The 24,326-nt window shown below is 35.2% G+C and overlaps 1 protein-coding gene across 10 annotated transcripts in view; it reads left to right on the top strand.

The window, feature by feature from the left end:
- Ola1 (Obg like ATPase 1) overlaps positions 1–23,331 on the top strand; it is a 168,980-nt gene extending 145,649 nt beyond the window's left edge. For 6 of the 10 annotated variants that reach the window (XM_063259319.1, XM_063259318.1, XM_063259313.1 and 3 more), the window contains 5 exons: positions 9,801–9,863; positions 16,536–16,676; positions 17,364–17,460; positions 19,514–19,636; positions 22,820–23,331. In XM_063259319.1, the coding sequence (XP_063115389.1) occupies positions 9,801–9,863; positions 16,536–16,676; positions 17,364–17,460; positions 19,514–19,636; positions 22,820–22,927 (532 nt within the window). In that variant the 3' untranslated portion in view covers positions 22,928–23,331. Of the gene's footprint in view, positions 1–9,800; positions 9,864–16,535; positions 16,677–17,363; positions 17,461–19,513; positions 19,637–22,815 lie in introns of all 10 variants that reach the window. The other 4 variants (XM_063259320.1, XM_063259316.1, XM_063259314.1 and 1 more) reach the window with 3 other exon arrangements.
- Positions 23,332–24,326: the final 995 nt, after the last annotated feature.

The following is a 24,326-nucleotide window of genomic DNA, read 5'->3' as shown; positions in this document are numbered from 1 at the left end:
CCCAGTAACCAGAAAGAAAGAAAGAAAGAAAAGAAAAAACAAAAAATGATAAAAATTATTTACAGTAAGTTCAAATCATTTTAACATCTTTTATATATATATATATCACTTTAACATATCTTGTTTTCTATATCTAGTTAATCACCAAGTTGTCTCTTTTCTTCTAAATCTCACCTTTATTGTCCCTTCTCCCCTCCTTTCTTCTGTCTCCTTCCCTCCTCTCCCTGCTTCTCCTCTCTTCTTTTTTCTCCCAGTACTGGGGATTGAACTCAAGACCACCACACTGAGCTATATCTTCAACCCTGACTATCTGTCTGTCTATCTATTTCGGGAGTGTTTTGTTTTTCAGACAGGATTACACTATGTAGTTCAGGTTGGCCTTGAACTCACTATGTAGCCTGGGCTGGCCTTGAACTCTTGGTAATCCTCCTGTCTCATCATTCCAAGTGCCTGCATTACAGGCATGTGTCAGCACACTTGACTTGAGCTCTTTTTATTTTTGAGGCAGTGTCTCAGTAAGTTACCATGACTGGTCTCAAACTGCTTCAACAGGAGATTCAGATTCCACTTTAAATATTTTCACTCTCCCATTTTCTATTCCAAAATCCCTCACTGAAACATAAGTATTTTACAATTTGAGATAACATCTCTTGCATGAGTCACAAAAAAAACACTAACTGCAACAGAAAAGTAGACTTCACTATAATGTGGTATTTATCCCCTCAAGAAAACAAATAGACTTGTCAGGGATGCTACACATGCCTGTAATTCTAGCACTCAGGATTGCTTGAGGCAAGCCTGAGCTACATGGTGAGGTGAAGGCCAACCTGAATTGCATAGCAAGAGCCTGTCTTAAAAAAGAGAGAGAGAGAGAGAGAGAGAGAGAGAGAGAGAGAGAGAGAGAGACTAGCTACAGACTGGGAAAAAATACATTTACAGTATATATATCTGACAGAGATCTTAGATTCAGAGTATCTTTTTAAAATTTTATAGATGGACAATATAAAGACCAGTAAATAAGCTGAGTGTGGTGGCTCAGGCTTGCCCAGCACTCAGGCTGAGGCTGAAGGATCACAATGAGTTTGAGGCCAGCCTGGGCTACAAAAGCAAGTTTTTAAAATGAGCATAGAGCCCAAACATACACTTCACAAAGAAAATACATAAGTAAACATTAAAAGGTACTTAGCATTTTAAAGTCATCATGAAAAGATAAATTAGAATCACAGTTAAAGATGATTTTAGGCTCATTAGAATGATGAAAATCAAAATAACACCACCAGATGTGGGCAAGAAAGTGGAACAGCACTGTCATGCTTTGTTAGTAGGAATAGAAAATGGTACAACTACTCTTGAAAACTGACAGTTTCTTTTAAATTAAGCATACAACTATATCTAAACTGTGATCCAGTAATTTCCCCCAAAAAAGTACTTACTCAGTTCATAGTATCATGTTATAAAGGTGTTTTTTTAAAACATCAAAATAACAAATGGTAGCCCTATTTGTGATAACCCCAAATTGGAAATAGTATGCATGGTCACTAGTAGGAGAATGGGTAAATAAATGTGGTCTTTATGTGGTGGAAATCATATGCGTAAATACTGAAATATACAAAGCAGCATTGGCAAGGAGGTAGATATTGGCTGGAAACTCACATAAGGGAATTTTTCGGGGAATATTCTTTGTCTTTTGGTTACATGTATATATAAATTTTTCAAAATGCATCTTTTTTAAGATCTGTACATGAATTATTTGTTCTATTTCAATAAAAATATTTCTAACAAAAGCTATTAGTACCTCCTTATAAGTATTTATAAACACATAGGAACATCATACAGTACATCTTTTAGTTTGCTTTGGTTTAGTTTGTTTTTTTTTGTTTTGTTTTGTTTTGTTTTTTGGAGACACTACGTAATTCAGGATGTCTTTGAACTCACCATGTAGCCCAGACTGGGCTTGAACTTGCAACAGTCTTTATGCTTCAGCCTCCTGAGTGCTGAGATTACAGGCATGTGCCACCATGCCCAGCTCGTATAATATATTTATACAAATTGAGATGGCTATGCTGTCACTAAGTGATATAGTCTTGTGGGACATTGAATATTTGGTGGCATCGTTCAGCAGTCCATTATTGGTTAAGGTCTCTACAGGTGTAATGTGACTATACATAAAATACCTAGAGAGGTCAACAAGTAGATTTAGTAATCTCCCTCAAGACAAAAGCAATGTCTTATTTATTCCTACCAAACCAGCACCTAGCTTAATGTCTGATACACAGTAAATACTTAACAAATACTTTTTATGTGAATGTATCTTCTCAGTTTATTGTGAATGTTTTCCACATGTTTTATAATACTGTTTCTGATTTTTGTGGTGAATTAATATACTGTACTATATTTGATTTATTTTTTGTTGTTATATGTTTATTTGCTTATAGTTTTATTCATAATTGGCAAAATGTAGAAGCAACCAAAACACCTGCAGTAGGTGAATGAATACATAACTGTGCTACTTCTTGACTGTGGAATATTACTCAGCATTAAACAACTAATCTGTGAAAAGGCAGAAAAATCTTAAACGAATATTTCTGGGTAAAATCTAATCTGAAAGGCAGTATGCTATATAATTCTAAGTGTATGGTATTCTGGAAAAGGCAAAACCATGAAGACTGTAAGAAGATCTTGTGGTTTCCATGAAATGAAAGAAAGGAATAAGTATACAGCGTCAGATTTGGATTTTTTTTTAAGGCAGTGAAACTATTCTGTTTGATGCTGTGTTGGATACATGTCATCAAGCATCTGTCAAAACCCATAGAATGACTTTTCATTGTGGCACTAACTGTAATTCCAGCTACTTGGGAGGCTGAGGCAGAAAACTCTCAGGTTCAAAGCCAGTTCAGGCAATTTAATGAGACACAGTCTCAAAACTTAATAAAAACATTAAAAGGAGGGAGGATACAGGTCAATGGTAGAGTGCCTCTAGTGTTGATTCCTGGTACAGCAAAACAGCAACAACAACAAAAACCCATAGAATGTCTGTCCCACACAAAGACTGAAACCTGATGTAATATGTCATTGTTAATATACCATTAGCTAATATGTCATTGTTGATACATCAGCTGTAACAAATGCACAGTTCTCATGTAAGAGGAGAGGTGTATATAGTAACTGTACTTCCTGCTCAACTTCTCTGTTCATCTTAAAAAAAACCGCCTGACTCAAAGTTATCAGGAAGCACTAGCTGGTTAGCACAACAGTTATCAAGATACATATTAAATTATCTACAAACTCTGTTCTAGTAGAACTTGAAGGGATTTTGTACATTTCTTTCCTTTTTTTGAGACAGGATCTCACTATGCAGTTCAGACTGCCCTTGACCTCACTTTGTAGTACCAGTTGGCCTCCAATTTTAGTGATCCTCCTACCTCTGCCTCCTGAGTTCTGGAATTAGAGGCGTGTGCCACCACACCCAGCAATGTTGTATATTTCTGATTTTTCGTCAGTAGAGGAAAGGCAGAATTTTTGCCTTCAGATCAAAATGACGCTTAAACACTGTTTAAAGAGTCATATTTAAAAATATTCTAGTCTCCTTCATTGTGTTTTCCTCTCCATTATAATTAACCTTTTCGTCATCATCATCATCTCATTCCTTTTAACACATTCATTATCTGCTAGTCCTGCAGATGGAAAAAGTGCAGGCTGGTAACAGGAAGAGAAAAATCATCCTCTTGGGAGTATTAGGGACCTAGCCTACATGGAACTGCAGGTGAACTTGCCTGTCACATCTGCTGAGAAGTTTGCCACAGACTATATCCACCAGACACCAGAGGCTTAGGAAGGAGGTTCTCCACAGAAGTAGGAATTGCTAGGTGTGGTAAGCACGTGCCTGAAATCCCAGGACAAGTTCAGGTTGAAGTGGGCCTGGATAGTCAGGTTTCTTTGTGTCTCACAGATGGAAGGGGAATTGGTCTTCCCAGTGTCCAAACTCTTCAGGGAGCACATTGGTTAACTGTTAAAGTACGGCGTCTGCCATTGGTCTTGGGCTGTGAGATCTGAAGAGCCCTTAGACCAGCTGCCATGATGGGGTTGTCATCTGATCCAGGTTAAAGCTTTAAAGCAGTCTTCTAACCTGAAGGGGCATTTATTTTTTAGTGATCATAGCCCTTATCTTTAGCCAGAGGGTATGGTCGTCTCTTGGATCAGGTTTCTGGGTAACAGTGGTTGGTGGACTTTTTGTACTCCCTCTTTGATGTCTTTGAGAAACGCTTGATTGATTTTTAGCTTCTAGATGGGGTAACCTTTGGGAAAGGCTGTGGCAACTCACTTGTCAGGGCCAACAATACAATTTTCCTCAATCAAAATGTGGACATTTATGTGTTGAATAGCCTCAGAAGGATTGCTGGCAGTCTTCTCCAGTGGGCATTAGATGATGCCATCTGACCAAGACAGGTGTAAAGCCATGAGGAAGGCAGCTCCGGAGGGAAGGACTTTGTGAGTGCAGGCCGTGGCTGGCTGGAACCCGTTCATTTGGCTGGAAGTAGATAAGTTGGGAGCAGGGGTGAAGCTATAGGTACTGACAGCAACTGTGTGGCTGTGCCTGGCAAGCACGTCAAAGTGAAATTCTCAGGAAGAATGGACTTCTTTTTTTCTTTGAGATGTAGGGAATGGTTTGGTTTCATTTTTTAACCCTTTAACTTAAAAGCCCTTTTTCCTTCAGTCAGACAGTATGGGTTTTGATTAATGCCCATCTCTGAATTCTTGTGCGTGTTGTATATCCTTCAGTGACGGCACAACAGACAGGGTGGTACCCCTCAGAGAGAGACCATTCAGATGTCCTCTTGGCCGTACCCTTGCAAGGACTTAGCTAAGGAGGGTGCAAGGCCTCTAATATGCCACAAAACTGCAGATGAGTGCCCAGTCAACCACCATGACCAGTGTGTCTCAGTCCTGGTACACAGATAGAGGATCCTGTTGCTTAGCGCGGTTTGGTCCACTCACTAACACATTCATTCATCGGGCACTCAGAGGGTAAACATTCAAAGCCCCTTCTCTTGAGGGTAGTCCTGACTAAGGAGAGTTGATCAAACTCCCCTTCTGCTTGAGCAGAGCAAGACTGACCGACAGACAGACAAACTGGGGTGCCCCAGGGGTCTTACTAGAATCAAACAGACTGACTGACTGACTGTATTCTCCTCCATTTGGAGTCCAAGGTGAGCTGCTCAAGCAGGGAGCCAGGAATCCTCCCTCAGACCTCTGAGGAGACTTGAGAAATCTCGAGGGCATGCCTTCCTATCAAGACCTGGAGAGGTCCTTGCTTTATAATCAAGGGCCACAACCAGTGACCAAAGAAATTAGCACAGTCAATCTTCCTGGCCAGTGCATCGGATGCTATGGCAAACAGAAACACCCAGGATTTAGAGGCAAATTATTTACGTCAATGGGCACTGATCAAGATCATTCCCAAAATATTGGGCCCTGATCTCTGGTGATCCAGGGCATACATGGGATGAGCAGACAGGAAGTACAGAAACAGAAAGGCTTGTTAGTTGGGAATTGGTTATTAATGACCAGCTCTGCGTCACAGTGACCAGTCATTTCTAAGAAACAAAAGTAACAGGAACTGGAACTGAAACTGTTACCTGAACTACTAACAAACTGAAGTGTACTGGCTGGGGAAGGCATCTTCTGCTATATTATAATTTGAGCCTAAGCCTTTCAGCACTGCCTAGAAGAACAAAAACCAGTAATATACCCCCAATGTTTGTTGTTGTGGCTTTTTCAGATTTTTAAAAAAATAAGTACAGGCAATATCATATCATGTAACCATTCAAAAAGTATAGTTAGAGCCAGGGATATAGCTCAGTGGCAGAAGCACCTGGCTGACAAGTACAAGGTCATGAGTTTGATCTCCAGCTCCCAAAAAAATACATAAAAATGTATTTACCTTAACTTTGCCCAGCACTGTATTTTATTATTGTTATTATCATTTTAATTTTAACCAGTCTAATAGTGACTTTCTAAAATTTGTTACAGTAGGAAAATAAGATACATGTAATGGCAGTTATAGTAATTTTTTTAAAAGGATAGGTTTATTTTGCCTTATGTATTATACTAATTTTTAGAAAAAGAAACAGTTACATCAATATTTCTGGTGGAAACAGAATTTAAAATGGGTTTAAGTAAGATCTCAAAGTATGTCCATTTTCCTACAGATGATTCAGATTTGTCCTTTGTGGCAGAGTAATATGTACATACAACATTTTCTTTATTCATTGGTGGACATAGGAGCTGCTTCCAAGATTCAGTTATGAAATGTACTGCTATAAATATGAGTATGCATGTATTGCTGTAATACGTCTTTTAACTCTTTTGGGGGAAAAATTAGATAAGAATAGCTGGGTCAAACAGAGTCTCTGTACTGATTCCACTAGTTCACACTCCCACCGACACTCCTACATCCCTGTTGCAAAGTTGCATCCCCAAACGAGCATAATGTTTACTAATATATATAGTTGCTTAGTAGTTTTTTTTTTGCAGTCCTTGTGCTTAAACTCTTTCCCTTTCAGTTACCTTTCTAACTGTAAAGATTCAGTTAGGCAAGACTTAATAAGAGTAGCAACCTGATTTTTAAAAAGCGCTCCCACTTGTTATAGTAATAGTATTTTAACTTTTTAACTCTACAGTAACTATTGAGAATGGTTTGCTTACTGACCAAAGAAACTAAGACTGGAGACTAACATTTGAAGGCCTCCTATATTTAGGGCACAGTAATCCTTTATCAGCCTGTGAAGAGAGGGATTATTTTTGTTATAGGTGATTAGAATGAAACTCAGGAAGCTTAAATGACTTTCCCACAAATGTATAGTTAGAATGCTGTTGAACTATAGTTTGAATTGACATTTGCCTTACTCCACGATCTCTGCTTTTTTGATTGCCCCGTCCTGTTTCTACAGGAAAGTCACACAGAATCATAATGTGGGTTAGATTGGCATTCTTATTTTCTCTCTTTTGTTCTTAACTTAGTTTCAGGACTTTATTATTGAGATGTAATTTGCGTACACAAAATCTTCCTTTGAAGATTTTGATTCACAGTGAATTAGATTTACAATGATGTCACCATCACCAGTAATTCCAGAACATTTCATTACACCAGAAAGAAATCTCTGCCCATTAATGAACTCACCTTTGCTTTCCACCTTGTCCCTGGCAACCATTAACCCACATTCTGTTTGAATTTGCCTATTAAGGTTATTTCATATAAATTGAACATCTACTACCTGGCACTTATATCTGGTGTCTTTTACTTAACATAATGTATGGTACAGCATGTATCAGTACTTCATTTCCTTTTCTGGCTGAGTAATAATCCACTGTGTGGATATACCACTTACTTGTCTTAGTTTGTAGATCCCATACTTTGTATAGGTAGTATCTAAGAGTAGTATTGATTTTTATTATTTTAATCACCAGTGTCATGCATCACATTTACTGCATTTCTATATCCTCCCGATTGAAAAGTCTATTTAAGTCCTTTCCTTATTTTTCAGTTTAGTTTGTATTTCTATTGGTGAGTTATAACAATAAAAGTTAGCTATATATTCTAGATACTGTACCACTCCATATGTGATTTCCAGAGATTTTTTTTCAGTCTATGAATATCTTACTACTTTCTTGATAGTGTCTTTTAATTTACAAAATTAAAAATTTTTTAACTTTTACACAATTTAGACCTTTGGTCTATTTAAATTTTTTTAATGTGTATATCCAGTTGTCTAAGTACCAATTTTGGCTATTTGTAAACCATTGATTTATTCTGTGGCACTTTTAAAAAATCAGTAGTCATAAACTCAACAATAGACACCCTGATTTTTAAAATGAAGCTTGGGCTGGGGATTCAGCTCAGTGGTACAGCACCTGCCTGGCAAACATGAAGTCCTGAGTTTGATTCTTAGTACCCAAAAGCATAAATAAAATAGAACTTGATAAAGAAAAATTCCTATCTCATGCAACAACATGGATGAACCTGAGGACATTATATTAAGCAAAATTAGCCGGTTACGAAGAGGTAAGTATTGTCTGTATGAGGTATCTAAAGTAGTCAGACTCATAGACACAGAAAATAAAATAAAGGGTGGCAGATACAGGAGAAAAGGGTGAAATTTTATTCAAAAGTAAAGAGTTTCAGATTTGCAAAATGATAAGTTCTGAAAATAACTTGCATGCCAAAGTGAATATAATCACTTTGTGACTATGTATTTTGGTAAATGTATAATTATTAAGATGATAATCTTTAAGTTTTTACCAGTTATTAAGATCACAATTTATTTATTTCTGTTCTCTGTTGATCTATGTATAACTTTAAGCAGTGCCATGTAGTCTTGATTACTGTACTTATAAAGTAAGTTGTGTAAGAGGGAGGAGCCATTTCTACATCTTAGCACTTTTTCAAGATTATTTTGGCTACTATAAGTTATTGTGTTTTCATATGAATTTTAGAATCAACTTGAAAAGTTCTGCCAAAAATAAAACGCAGTTGTAGTTTTGATAAAGATTACTTGAATCTGTGAGTCAATTTGGAGAATACTGCCTTAAAAAGTGTTTCCAGTACACTAACACAGGAGGTCTTTCCATTTACTTAACTCTTTAATTTCTATCAGTGGTGCTCTGTAGGTTTCCACACACCTACCTTACACTTCTTTTGTTAAAGATACATCTTCCTTGGTTTACTTTTTTTTAACTTTTTTTCATATTTACTAGTAGTCTGAATATGAATACCCCATCTCTGATACCATCTATGTTCTTAGTGAACTACTTACAACAATTAAATCAGAATTTGCAATTTTTCCTATGATTATTGACTATATCACTATATACTATGTGATTATTGACTATATCAACCTGGTATTTGCTTTTTAAATAAAAGTGGAAAAGTTCAATTGGGGACCAGAAGTAATCACATCTTGCATATAGGATCATAACATAGTTGCAAAATTTTCAAGCAGTTTACAGTTTTAGTCTCAAGATACAATTTTTGGCTTCACGCATCATAATAACTGTAATGACAATTTCTGTGTGTGACATTTAAGCCCACAATAGAAAATTGCAAAGAACAAATACAGATTGAGTGAATAGTGACTCTCAGACATCAGAGTGCAAAGAGTTACAAGGGTTAAATATAAATTCCCACCTCTAGAAGTTGTAAGTTAGGAGGATCTTTCGGTCAAAGTCCTGGGTTTAGGACTGGGGATTTAGCTCAGCAGCATAAGCGCCTGCCTCACAAGCGCGTGGTCATGAGTTTGATCCCCCCCCCAAAAAAAGTCCTGGGTTTACAAGTTGTTTATAAATTATATTTTGAGATTCACTATTCTAAAATTTCAAATCTTGATCTACTTGGGGCCTCTTAATATCAACACCAGTCTTTATAGCGTAACCATGAAGAGCTTTAAGAAACCCAGGATTTAAGGAGCATCTAAAAGTTTGAGGTACTCAGACTTTTAGTACATTCATGGTAAACCTTGATATGGTTTGTAGCTTGATTGCTCTAACTTGATAGATAGAACTTGAGAATGAAAATAATTAAGCTGTGAATTTTTGTTAAAGTAGCCTTACGGTAATCAGGTTTGCTTCCTTCAAGTTCTGCTTTAAATTTTCATGTCACCATTCTATATTAAAAAAAAAAAAACAAGCATACCTCTAGTATTCAAGATAATGATAACTTTCTAGTTGCTAAAAGCTGACCAGTAGAATACAAATAGAAGGGAAAGTAAGACTGCTGTGTGTTTCTGACTATCTTCTGAGGGCAGCCGCTGTGACGTCTGTCTCCCCGTTGATTGCCAGGGTTTGCTCCTGTTGATCCGGCTGGCTGGGTGAGTGTCCTCTTCCGCCCTCACCACTCCATGTATGTCCCTCCAGAAGCTGTGTGCTTGCTTGGTCAAAGAGTACAACCATACCTCCCCTATAGAGCGGGACTGTTTCCTCCATGTAGGGTATAAGAATAGCTTCACTCCCCTACAATAACCTCCAAATAAGATCTCAAGGTCCATTTGAATATCCTTCGATCATTTTAAGACAGAAGTTCAACTTAATTTATTTCAATTCATTGCTATACCCAGCATTTATTGAACATCAGTACTTGTGCCAAGTGCTTTTATGAGTGATACTGACAAAATATTCACAGAGTTCCTTTCCCTAATAACTGGACAAGTGGCCCATCTACAATGGCTAAAAGATAAATATTAAGTGCATAATGTATAATAAATACTATAAAGAAAAATATGTCAAAGTAAGGGAATAGAGAGTAACCCTGAAAAGGACAAGGGGGAGAATTTTTTTTTTTTAATATTGAAAAATAGCATTTAAGCAGAAATGTGGATGTGTTGCCTAAAGATTTCAGTGCTGGTACTTGTTTGATTCCTGGCATATTCTGAAAAATGATAAAATTTTTTATTGGAAGAAAATCAGTTAACTTTAGAGTATTTGAAAATAATAGAACTTTGTCTTCACATGAACTCTTATACCTGTAATAATAAGAAGCAGTGTTGGTTGAAATGCAAGAGCAGAAGGTCCAAAATCTCATTCTTCCTTCCTCCATTGCTTTCCTCACTCTTGTTCCATGACCACCTTGAGAAATCCTTTAGAGAATTCAGAACAGGTTGAAAACTACTAATCTAGGCCTGTTTGTAGACAACTGAATTAAAGATAAGGGATATTAAAGAACCAGGTAGAGTCACTCAGTTAATGACAGGTTGAATAACCCTTACCTAAAATGCTTGGAACCAGAAATGTTTGGGAGTTTAGAGTTTTTCAGAATTTTAGGATATTTGTATCTCTAATTTAAAATCTACAATGCTCCAAAATCAAAACATTTTATGTGCTGCAGTGCTCAGAAAGTTTCAGATTTCAGAGCATGCCAGATTTTCACCTTAGGGCTACTCACCCTGAGTTAGCTAGAGCTCTAGCTACCTGATCCATTCAGAAAGTTGAGCATACACTGTGCCAGGATGGTTCTAATGGGGATGGCAGGGAATAAAGATACAGTCTTGATCTGAGAAATTTTTTCTGTAGGAAGAAGAGATATTGTACAGTACAATATGGTGATAGTGCTTATCCTTTGGAAGACAGGGAAAGCTGTAGGGGAACCTGTATCTAAAGAATAGACTAAAATTAGACTGGTTAAGAGGGGCTGTAGTCAGATGGTTAGATGAGGGTGGGATCAATAATCCTCAAAGAATCAGTATCAGGATGCTTTCATCTATAAATAACAAGGACAGTCCTAATATAGACTGTGAACCATGGTTGGTTGTCTTCTAAAATGATTAACTCAAAAACAAGGGGTTTTTTCCACCTCCATTTTCACTCTTTTGATCATAAAAATGACTGCTAGAGTTGCAGGGTAAGGTCCAAGTAGTGTCCGGCGAGAACCTCTTATTTTCTTTTTACTAGCCAAGTGGAACTTCTTTGAGGCAGGGTCTCACTGTGTACTTCAAGCTGTCCGTGAACTCACTATGTAATCTAGGCTCGCCTCGAACTCATAGCTGTCTTCCTGCCTCAGCCTCCGGAGGACTGAGATTACAGGTATGCACCACCATACCCAGCTCAAGTGAAAACTTTCGATGCCTTGTCCCAAAACTCCCTGTCAGGCTCTGCCTTATGTCCTGTTGACTCTGCTGACCAGAACTAGCGCACTGTCCACTCTCAGTTTGCTAGTTGGAAACTAGAGAGCTATAAATGACTCAAAATATTAGAATTTACCACAGTATTTCTTTCCATGTGTTTATTCAATGCAGGAAGTTTTTTTTATGGAACCATTTTGCTAAACATAGAAACTATTTCCATATAGTTGTTACATGTTCATCACATGTAGATGTACTACATGTGTTACAATTTCTAAAAGTATAATTGGAGATAATACTGAAGTCATGATGATCCCAAAGTATTAGGATATTCTAATTCTAATTTAATTCTATTCTAATTTTTTATAATTTGCTTTTAAGGTTGCCTGCTTCTCATAACGCCTATCATTTCAATTTTGTGATAGCCTTCCAGTTATCAGTACAACCAATATAAGCAAAATAGATCGTGAAATCAGATTTTTATTTGCTAGAAAAGTAGTGCCTATTTCTCTAGCATTTATTTCTTTTCATAAACACGATGCAAAACACTCACCTTGTTACTGAGACTATGAAGTGAATAGAGCTTTTCAGACATGAACAGAGCTTTTCTGGGTTCCTAATAGGGGACAGTTTGTGACAGTATTCCTTTCACTTGCTCTGAATTCAGATTTCAGAGTACTTTCTGCTAGATTCACTTCTTACATCTTGAATCTAAACCTCTTAGCTAACTTACTACAGATTTTTTTTCCAGGTATTGAGGCTTACTAGAATAAAGAAAGCACAATTGTGTCTTTCACATAGTGAGTTCACTTCACTACCATTGAAGATAGCAATGATAAGGTCTAATGCAGTTATTTTTGCTGTTATCTGAAACTTCTTTGTCATTCTCACTTTTCTGTTTTAGTGGACTAGGTAGTCAGTGTCTGTTATCAGTCTGTCTGCCTAGTCACTTCAGACACTTCTATGCTTTCATTTAATATGCTTTTATTTTAAAGTCATTAAGTTTAGAGTTTCTGAAAACTTAACGTGCATATGGGCTACCTGAATATCTTGTTAAGATGCAGATTCTGACCTGGAATTGGGCCCAGGATTCTGCATTTGTAATAAACACTTACATGATGTCATCACACTTTGAGTAGCAAAATTGCCAGTGTTATTCTCTACAACCTCATGAAGTCAGGCAAGAATAATAAAATTTGAAACTCTTAACTGTATCAAGATGGGGTTTTCTTTTGAGAAGAAGGGTAAGCATTCTATATACTAATCAGACTAACTGGAATTTACTTTTTAGGTATTCTTCTAGGGTCTTAGCTCAGGCAAGAAACTTGCCTAGCATGGACAAGGCCCTAGGTTTGATCCCCAGCACCATGAAAATAAAATAAGTATCTGAGAAAAGAAATATAAAACATAAGGCCAGGGATATGTATTTCAGGGACATAGCACCTGCCTGCAAGCATGAGGTTGTGAATTCAATCCCCATACCGGAAAGAGGAGAGGAGAGGGGAGAAGGGGGAAGGGTGGGGAAGGGAGGGATGAGACGGGACAGGACGGGACAAGATGCAAAAAGCAAAATGTAAACTAATGGGGAAAATAACATTTTTGTAATGTAGAGTTCAAGACATGCTAAGAAGGTCAGATTATAAAATTTAGCAATACATTTTCTGCATTGTTTTTAATATAATACTAAAGATCATAGTCTTCCAAGGAAATATAATAGATCACACCTTCTATGTATCTGAGTATCACTTGTAGTATTAAAACTAGTTGTCCCTGCTTTATCCTCTTGTTGTGGAATTACGACCAAGAAGGAAAATACAGCTAATGGCACTTCTTGTATTTGCCACTTTGAGGACTTTGAAGAAATCAAATATGACCTTGGCTTCTTTTTGAAAAGGATGTATCCTCTTACAATAATACATTCATGCAAACTTGCAAAATGAATACTATGAAAATTTTTCACAATTTAACTCTTTGGGAGTTTGCTGTCCTTATTGTTCTTCTCAATATAATTAGATATTTGTGACATTAGCATCATCCTCCCTACTTGGACTGCTTTCTTTAGACATTTGTTTACATTTGTGCATCAAAATTATTTATCAGTCACTTTGATGGAAGATGCTTGGAATTTTTTTAGTCATGGTAACAGAACTGAACTTCAGTTTCCCGTAATCCTCATGTGCCAGTAGCACACATTTTTGAGATGACTAGCTATATAGTTTGGAGTATGATTTGTAGCAAGAGAATAGACATTTTCCTCCAAAAGGTACCTGGTCTCTATGGGGTACAAACTTGTGATCTTGGCCTCATTATCATACTTTTGTAACCATCGGACCTAATAGATGCAGTAACCAAATGTCCTTGTATAATCTTGAAACTGAGTCATTTTTTAATTACCCAAGACTTGTTTCAAATATGTAATTAAAATCACTTTGGGACATAAGCTGACTTTTGTTTGATAGGAAAAGTCACAAAAGTAAATCAGACAACTATAGAACGTAACTCACTTTTCATCTTCCCTGTGTTTTCTGTGACAGTGAAAGTCACAAAAGTGAAGCTTGCAGGCAAAGAGCCTAACTCACTTTACGGAGAGTGCTACGGTACCTTTTTCTTTTACTGAGGCTGTAGCAGGTCTGATGTCAGTCACTTTAGAGACCTTTAGACCTCAGTGCTCATTTACTGCTAAAATGTACCCGCTCTGCTTCTGCATTATGAAGATCATCTGTCAACACTTTGAGATTTTCTCCTTTGTTATTAAGCTTGTGATGCTCTACACTGTCAGGTTTTTTTGCCAATTATAGTTAAGGTACAATGGTGTATTCACCAGATCAAAGTCTTACATTGGCGGTAGAGGAATGATTTGTAAGTCTTTATTCATGTGAATTGTACAATAGAACACCTGAGGAATGCAAATAATTCCTCTTGAAGGCTCTGCAGGAAAGGCTGTTAAAATGACAGGGTAGAACTATTGTTATTTCAAATTGATGTTTTAGCCAAAGTAATTATTTCTCATTTTGTTTCATAACAGTTCTAGTTTTATTAGTTATATTGACCATATTTATGAAACAAAATGTGTGTGATATTTTTATATTATCTTGAAAATGGGTTTGTTCTATTTTACTTTCATTGAATCTGTATTTGCTATGTGATCTGCTTTAAATTACATATTTGATTTTAAGTTGTACAATAATAGTATGTTACTAAACCATTGATGGTAACATTTTAATACTGTTTTGTTTGAATAGTGTACCTCTGTAAAGTAACTTAGAATATCATGTTATTATAGGCAGATCTACCAGTTTAAGTTTTCCCTTCTTTCTTTTATCCTGTTCTTCATAATTTTGGGTAAGAAAATGTGTGGTTTGAATCAGACTTTAATGTCCACATAGTTTATTCCAAAGCAAATCTTAAGGGTTTCTTCTAATTTTTAAGAATATGAACAAAAGGAAACAAAGTATTTCGAAGATCAAAAGCAGCTAATAACATGTTAAATAGTTACCTTTGTGTAACAGACATGTACAAACTGTTAAGTGAAATTTTTTATTGTCTTACATACTGTTCAGTGAGCTATATTCTTAATTTTCTAACAACTGTGATCCACTGCCATTTTCTTTGATAGTTGAGTTTTGATAGATTTGTGGTTTCTTTTTTTTTTCTTTTTCCATAAAATGACATTTACAGTGATTAGAGGATCTCTGCCATAATACTTCGCCATAATAATTATTAAAACCTTGTTAAAATATAGAGGCAAGTTAGACTATAGCACACATTAAAATTGTTCTGAAATCTAGTTGAATGTGTGGTCAGACCTGTGTAGCAAACGTATTTCCAGAATCATAGCATGTTATGTATGCTCTGGTTATTTGAAAATGAAAATGAGTGGTGATCCCTCTTAGTTACTTGTTTGCTATGTGCAGGTATATTTTTCTAGTTCCTTTGTAATGTAATATGTATATCATTATTATCTCCATTTTTGTAGATGTGATACCTGAGGCTTAGAAAAGGTTTGGTAGGGCTAGGGGTGTAGCTCATTGACAGAGTATTTGCCTAGCTTGTGCAAGGAAGGCCCTGTGTTCACTCCTTAGCATTGCAAAAAGAAAAAGTTTAGTAACCTTCTCAGAGATGAAAAACTAGAATTTGAACCTTTTAGTTTTATTTACTACACTTATTTATGTTTTAATTACCAGTTTTCAAAAATATTCCATATTTTAAAGGAAAAACAAAACCCAACTCGCTAATGTCTTCTAAGGTAATAGTAGTATCAGTTTTCTGCCTGATTGGGTGTCCTAAATCTTTTGTGACTGAAGATTTCCTCTGTAGTTATGTTATTCATGAATCTACAAAAGCCAGGTTCATATGAACCAATATGTATATGTTTGACTGTATTTGTACTGTAATCTTTGGTTCTGTGCTTTTTGTTGTTTCATTTGGTTTTGGTTAGCAAAAATCTCTCTCAAAATCAGTGGCAACTATAAGTCTGTTAGTTCAAGAAAAGTAAACCAGTATACCTGCGTGATATTCCTCACTATCTGGCATTTTTAGGTGTGATTCCTGTACAAACGGAATTTTGCTTTTTTAAAAAAATTCTCTGTAAAGAAAATAGGATTATAAAATTGACACTTGTATTCAAGTGTACAAATGTTTAATGCTGAACAAATTTAGTGTAACTTTTAAAAGTTTTAAAATATTTGTAAAACAGTTCCTATAGATAATGTGCTAAAGTAAAACTAGATTATAGTAAAATATTATGGCGTGTACCTGAAGCAATTGCTGCCTGTTAATGCCTTGACCTTGGAAAGCTATACACAAAAAGATGGCATCATAAAACCGTGCAATTCTTATGAATATGTATGTGCTACTTGATAATAATGAATGTGGTACAGTCATGCATGCACTACAAGATAATGTTGTGCCCTTTTTTGTCTACAGGTTGATAAAAATTAAAGAGTGGGTGGACAAGTATGACCCAGGTGCCTTGGTCATTCCTTTTAGTGGGGCCTTGGAACTCAAGTTGCAAGAATTGAGTGTTGAGGAGAGACAGAAGTATCTGGAAGCGAACATGACACAAAGGTTAATTAGCATTCATTTTCCCTACACTTTATTATCAACTATTTCCTTGCAGTAATTTAATTGCTTGCGCTGATAGAATAATAAATGACAGAGTAATTACCATTATAAAGAGGGAATCTTCTCCTTTCTTTACCATGAGACAGAGTGAAAAGATTTATTTTAAATTAAGTTTTTAACTGTCATCTGTCATCTCCGTACAGTGTTTTAATTATAACATAGGTATTAGTTATGTATATTTTTGAGGAGGGATGATCGCCAAAACTCTTTCGTCATGTTCAGTGGGGGAGGGGAAAGGGTGAATCAGTTGCCGTAATTTTTTCTGAGTAACAGTAATATATTGTTAGAATATTGGATTTCAGTCAGATAATTTTGCTTTTATGACCCAAGTCCTGCAGACAATTAATACTCAATGGAAGTTATCATGGGCAGGCTAGATCTAAATTTTTTTATATAGTAAATAATTTAAAATTATATCCTCAGGCTTGTACAATTAAAACCAGTTTTAAAAGCGTTGTTTTTAGAAATACTCCCTTATTTCCTGACCTCTTCAAGTGTGTTATGAAAGCTAAATGCTTATTTACTAACATCTTTAACATTATCTGCTTGAGGTGAACAATTTTAGCTCTGCATCTTATCAGTGGCACAGTCAACTTACATGTTGAGTGAATTTGTTTCATTTTATTTCAGTGCTTTGCCAAAGATCATTAAGGCTGGGTTTGCAGCACTCCAACTAGAATACTTTTTCACTGCAGGCCCAGATGAAGTACGTGCATGGACCATCAGGGTAAGATTCATACTTATTCATCAGCTATATCCAGTTCCACACTATTGAATTCAGATTGATATCACTGACTTTGAAGTTTGTCATGGTGGCGGTTAGCTAGTCATTACAGATGAGGTTTTTGTCCAGGATAACTTTAATTATTTGTGAGCTGCTGAACAGTGAAAGTGGAGCGGCATTGATTGAGGCAGGTAACAATTGATTCTGCCTATTACATAGTCTGAATTTCTTCATCCTGTAGAATCTGTCTACCCTCCTCCTGTGGTCAGAGATAAGACGCACCAGTATTGTGCTTGCTTAATCTGTGTGACTGGGTTTGTCTGCAGTGAAATTGATGTTGCTTTTCATTTTGTATTCGCTAAGTTTGTTTGGGTTGCGGGTGGTTCTTGCCTCCTTTACTTTGCTCGGATTACATTTTCAGCAATAAAAGCAATATGACATCATTATGCTTTTCATAGATACAGAGTTGGGCTCAAAAAGCTAAACTCAATGTATAATAATTCATGCTTTTTTATTGGAATTCACAGAGGTTATATTATTTTTAGTGTTATATGTTCAACCTTCTTTAAAAATGTGACATGTATTTTAAATATTGATTTATACGGAATACAGCCAGAGAGAATGACTAATTTATTCCCAAAGGACAATAGAAACTGAACTGTAATGCTTTTAAATGTAAATATATTATAGTACAGTAGTTACTGTTGAAAAATGTTTTAAAATATATATAGTCCTAAATAGTATACAGAATTTTTACATTATTCAGGATTTACAGATTATAAAAATAATGCCAGAACTTTCAGATTCAGTGTCTCATTAAGTCTTTTATTATGCTTTTTAAATATATGGTACATAATCAATTTTAGTGTTGCTTTGATCTGTTTGCTGTAACTACTATAATATATTGTTTTATTTATTTTGCTTTAATGTGGATAGAAATACGGAAATCAGCATGTTAAATGCCTTGTGTGAATGTGAGAGTCATTTTTGTTTTATCTCTTCTCCCATTTGTAAACAATGTTTGATTGATTTCTAACCAAGGTCCTTTTTTTATAGACTTTAAAAACAGTGTCAAAGCAGATCCAACTTGGTAAACAAATTGCCAGTGTTTATTTTTACTATATATTTTAAAGGTGTATTTAAAGCCTTAAAACTTCAAACTTAAATAAAGCAGGAAAGCAAGCAAGCTCTGGGCTTGAAACTGTGAAAGCTGGTTTATCTTAAGACTGATTATAAGTATGTGTGGTTTAATGTGCTAAGATATTTAGTCAGGTAAGCATCAGTGAGTAGCCATATTAACCCAATACATCTTTTATTGTAAAAACTGTGCTTTAAAGTGTCAGACTCCTTATCACTTTAGCATGCTTTATTAAGCAGACTTTAGGTCACCATTATTTCTCAAATTTCTTTTCTATGGATGTGTGTGTCTGGAATGTATGCCCTTGTAATTTAACATATAGGGTAATTGTAAGACATTTCTCTTTCTATTTGAACTTGAATTTCCTTCGTGATGCTTAGAGGCATAGTGTATTATGCAAGATGCTCAAAAATCGTACTAAAATTTCTTGATGACTTCAGAATTATTTGCTGAACATAGATTATGTGATTTGTTAGAAATGCCTTAAAACTGTTCCCTTTATTGATTTTTGTTCTTTAGATGAGCAGAAATTTTGAGGGTTTTTAAAAAATGTTTTTTAAACCTTTGATAATTTAGCTTGAAAGTTACTTAACAATCTTCATTTTTTTCACTATGAAGAGAAGAAAATCGAAATGAAACTTACACCAAAACCAGACCACTGCATCTAAATCAATAAAACCACAGATGGCTGTTAAAAACAAGGCCAGGGTTCTTTAATATCTGCTGATCTATCCACGTCAAATCTGCTGCACAGATAGTGCCCAGTGTTGGAAAATGTACTAATTGCATACCTGACATCTTAACTGGTATTAAACTAAATTTTAGTTGAACCAACCACAGATCAGAGAAGAGAAATTCTGTGTTTACAATCAAACATCTTAAGTCCAATTAGTTTTGTTTGGTCTTTTTTCTTCAAAGAAAGGGACGAAGGCTCCTCAGGCTGCAGGAAAGATTCACACAGATTTTGAAAAGGGATTTATTATGGCTGAAGTAATGAAATATGAAGATTTTAAAGAGGAAGGTTCTGAAAATGCAGTCAAGGTAAGGAATGATGTTTTTTATTTTCATATTTCACAATTTTTGCACTGATGTGAAGATACCCATGAAGAAATGAGTGATAGTTATCTTTTAAACTGTGCAGTCTAAAGTAAACTAAGGTTATCAAGATTTAATTGTAAATGTTCACAATTTTTAAGATCATTTTTAAAGATTTTGAGTTTATCAATATTTGTTTGGGTTTTTTTTTCTCTATAACTGAAAATAACAATAAACTGGCTTTAAGTCAATTTGAATCATTTCAAAGAATTTATTCATTGATGGTCAGTGAAAGATTATACTTATTATATTTACATACCTAAAATAACAGTCACATGTACTTATGATTAATTCAAAGAAAGGTGTAGAAACTTAGTTAAATAAGACCAGTTGTCGCTGCAAGTTTATAGTTTTACTTTTTTTGTTTAAAGATCTTTAGGAATTTGATTTGCTTTCTCAACACTAGAGGGCAGGTCCAAAATTGTACTTTATCTTAGCTAATCAGTATAATTTGACTTAGAGGCACTAATAGTGAAGCAGTGTTACACATGAGTAGAAAAATGACTTTTTAATGTAAATTTTGGTGCAAAATTAAGTTTTTGGACTCATTAGATTTTACTTACAGAAATCTAATAATCTTCAATGACTATGTATGTCAGCTGATTAAACTGAACATTGTATGAAGATTTCTTTAAAATTTGCAGGCCAGCTTGAAAATGTCAGTGAATACAGAAGACTGTCTTATGTTTACTGTTCATAATTTGAAAGAAATATTAAAAAGTTACATCAAGTTTAGTTTATTTTTGCTGTGAGATTATAATGATCATGCTGGACAGCAGGAATTCAGTGGAACTATTAGATGAACCCCAGGAAGAAGGGGGGGGGAATCTTGATATAATTGGTTCAGTGTTGAATGAGAGCCATTTTGATGTTCTAAAAAAAGTAGAAGAGGTTATAGTTTACAACTAAACAAAGCCATTAATTTCCCAATAGTATTATCTGTTTCGACATAGATAGACATATAAATATTGCTGCTGAACTTTGTCAGGAATACTAATTAAACTTAAAAAACTATCAGCATGCTCAATTGTGTGAGTATATGTATTTTCTCATAAAGAAGACAAAAATGAGCATATTTTCTGTTACCAAATTTCAGAACTCAAATGCTTCTTTTTTATACTCTTACATGATAAGACGGTTTTGCCAATCCTTAATGGATTCCAAGTTATAATAAACTTGAAAGATAACATGAATTATCATTACATTCTTCAACAATTCAGAGAAACAATATATATTTCCAGCTTATTAGAATATTTACCATTAAATAGGAGTTTTATACCTTAAATGGAAAATGTTGACTTCTGGCTTTTTATTCTAGAATACCATTAGACATTTTATGTGGTTTTAATCTCTAAAACATGCATTTTTAACTTAGCAAAATGAAGCACTTATGAATTGCTTTATGCTCTTTTATTCAACAAATGTTTACTTGCATTTTGTAAGTAGATTTTAGGCTTGAGAGCAAGACTGTGTATATGTGCAGTATGTATATGTATTTCTAACACCAGTGCAGCATAACTAATTTAATGCCAGTGCTGTGAACTATATACTGAATAGCTCTGTGTGGGCTTTGTAGTCTACAGGGATATCACATTATTAGCAATCATATCTGCTTAGGCAAAGCTGGCTTCTACAGATGGCTGCTTTCAAGTGCAAATGAACTGGTTAGACGTGTCTTGTTTAATACGTACTCAAGATTCACAAATGGGTATTGATTTTTTTCAACCAGTGTTTCTGATAGCAGTGGAAATGGATTAAACGGTCTCTAGAGAATTTAAAGGAACACTGTCACTATTAATAGTAAACTTGAGTGGTAACAAACTATGTAAACTTACACTAATATGTCATGTCAATATGTTTGATTCAGATCAGATTGTCTATACAGTTTACAACAGTTGGGTTTGGAGTCTAGAAATAAGTGGCACATGGCCTTCAGTATATCGCGTCTTTACAAAATTGCTAATATTTATTTATACCTTATATAATTCTAGGGTGCATTGTCTTTTTAAAACTTAAGCTTTGTTTTAATAGTCTATTTTATTAGTAGGTGATTTTGAATGTATCTGTAGAATTGGCAGTATGCATTTGAGGCCTTTTTAATCTGATTTGTTGATTTTAACCTTAGGTGTATGATCTTTGTTAGTGTTTTTACTACTGGTTAGTGTAATTTCATTTGGCTTTGAACATACCATTATCTTTGAAGGGATGTACTGATATTGTTGAGCAGCACTCTCATACTGCCAATGAATTCTAACAGAAGGAGAACACTTTTGAGAATTTTTTCTGAAAAATCAGTTTCTCCTTGTTGCCTAGTCAGTGGTGAGGTCACGTGAGACGGTGTCTGTCATGTGCATTGTTAATGTGGGGCTGAAGAGCCTGTTGCACTTAGGTGAGGAAGCAGATGGGCTATGTCAAGAGGTGAGCCCAGTTTTCTGCAGCTGCTACTTATGTGTATTAAAATTACAGCAGATTACAAGTCGGGGTCTGCATACCAGCAGGTGGAATCAGTTGCTTTGCTATCTACAAACAGAAAAACATCTGTCCAACCTGTTGATGTCTGCTTGTAACTAGAGCCATTAGTCAGTAAACTTTATCAGTGATGAATTGTAGTATGCACCACTAGGTGCATTGTCAAGAGTACTTAAGAAACTACAAGAAAATAGTCCAAAGTCTATACACTAAAACTGATCACAGTTTTTCTTACAGCATACTATATTTTTTGTCACCAAGAACTTCTTTAAGGAAATAAAGCAGCTTTTTTTCTGCCTGGTGTGATCTGTTTTGGTACAGTGATTTTCTGGCTGTTTGCAGACACATCAGAAATGTACCATATACATGCTGTACCATAAACAGCATGTAATGAAACTTAATGATATTGGTATAATTATATTTATATACCAACAGTTTAGTGGAGAATACATTATGATTATGTATATATGGAAAGTCTAGTTCTGCCCAAGTCAGAATTACCTTTTTGTCTCACTCTTAGTTTTCAACTTATATCATTTCCTATATTTTGTTTTTCTTTTTATGTTTGTTTTTAATATGACCCAAATAAAAGCTCTGTATCTGTTCCTATTTGCTGTAAGTTAATAACCTATTTCCTTTGTATTTCCTATTTTCAGGCAGCTGGAAAATACAGACAACAAGGCAGAAATTATATTGTTGAAGATGGAGATATTATCTTCTTCAAATTTAATACACCTCAGCAACCAAAAAAGAAATAAAAATTTTTAGTTATTGCTTGGATAAACACACAACTTCCAAAAGGCATATGTTTTTTTAAATTAAAATTTCTGAAAACGGAAGAGACAAACAAAGTTGGGCAATGGAAATCTTTCTATAAAGAAATTATTTTTATTTGTTTTTAAATTATAAAATACTGTGTACTTCCGATGAAATGTAAGTTACTAAATGTGAGCAACCTTGCTTTTCATGTGATTAAGACCCTACTTCAAATTGTAGAAGCTTTTCAAGAACCATATTACTCTCATGATACTCCATTAATCTCCATCATGTGTGCCAAGCCTGACACATTTGACAGTGAGGACAATGTGGCTTGCTCCTTTTTGAATCTACAGATAATGCATGTTTTACAGTACTCCAGATGTCTACACTCAATAAAACATTTGACAAAACCAGCCTTGGTGTGTTTGGGGATGTCTGTATTGACTGACTGTGGTGTGCTGAATGCGATACGGCACCTGGTGGTTGCTGATTACAGAATTTTAAGGCGTGTGTATGACACAGTAACTGGAAATGTGGGGCAGCTGCAATTGTATCTTAAAAGTGAGTCTTTCATGAGAATCAGAAGAATAGTATACCAGGGATTTGTCTCCAAAAAGTTAATTAATTTGTAGATGGACATTTAATCTTTTCTTTGAAATTATTAAATTGTGAAAATGACCCATTCATGTCTAGTGGGTTATATTTTTGTTTCAATTCAGCAGTGCAATCACATTGCAGCCTTTCGGCTAAGACCTATTATCTGTTCTTATCAATTAATTCAGCAGTGCGTGCAAAAGTTCATATACTGGTTTTGAAACTAGTAAAGACATTATACTTTTGATCATTTTAAAGCTTCCTTCATAATTGCTATTAAAATAGTTGGGGACCAGTTGAATTTTACTATGTATAAGTTAAACACTTTTTAAAATAAGAATAATGATATATTAGTCATTCGGAGATTGCTACTTAGCCTTCTTCTATGATGAAACTCAGAATTCTCTCATTCCTGGTCTCTCCTTTTTCTTCTCTGTTAACACACTTATGAGCTCTGCTTCTCCCCATCCACTGCCCTTTTGTTTCTGGGATTGTAGGTCTGTTTCCCAGGAATGCAGATTCCAACCTAGGCCTATCTTTGCTTCTGCTGTATTGCTTTGCCATAGTAAAGATTCAGAAGTGTATGTAACTTTTTTTAAAATATCAAATAGTGATCCTTTGCTAAGATAAAAATGATTAAACTGCGTTAGAGAAGTAGGAATAAAACTAAGTGGAGGGTGAAAGAAAACTAAGTGAAACATAAATGAAACTAAACTACGAGTGTGGCTGACCAAGCTGGCTGTGAAAACTCGTTATATTTCCATTTTGGTGCGATATATACACTTGTTTGTGATGTATTTCCAGCAGTATAAGA

The sequence above is a fragment of the Cavia porcellus genome, unplaced genomic scaffold (genome assembly GCF_034190915.1).
Source record: "Cavia porcellus strain 051 isolate PalLab524CR breed Dunkin Hartley unplaced genomic scaffold, mCavPor4.1 scaffold_12, whole genome shotgun sequence".
Classification (NCBI taxonomy): domain Eukaryota; kingdom Metazoa; phylum Chordata; class Mammalia; order Rodentia; family Caviidae; genus Cavia; species Cavia porcellus.
This window is presented reverse-complemented; position numbering and strand designations above follow the sequence as displayed.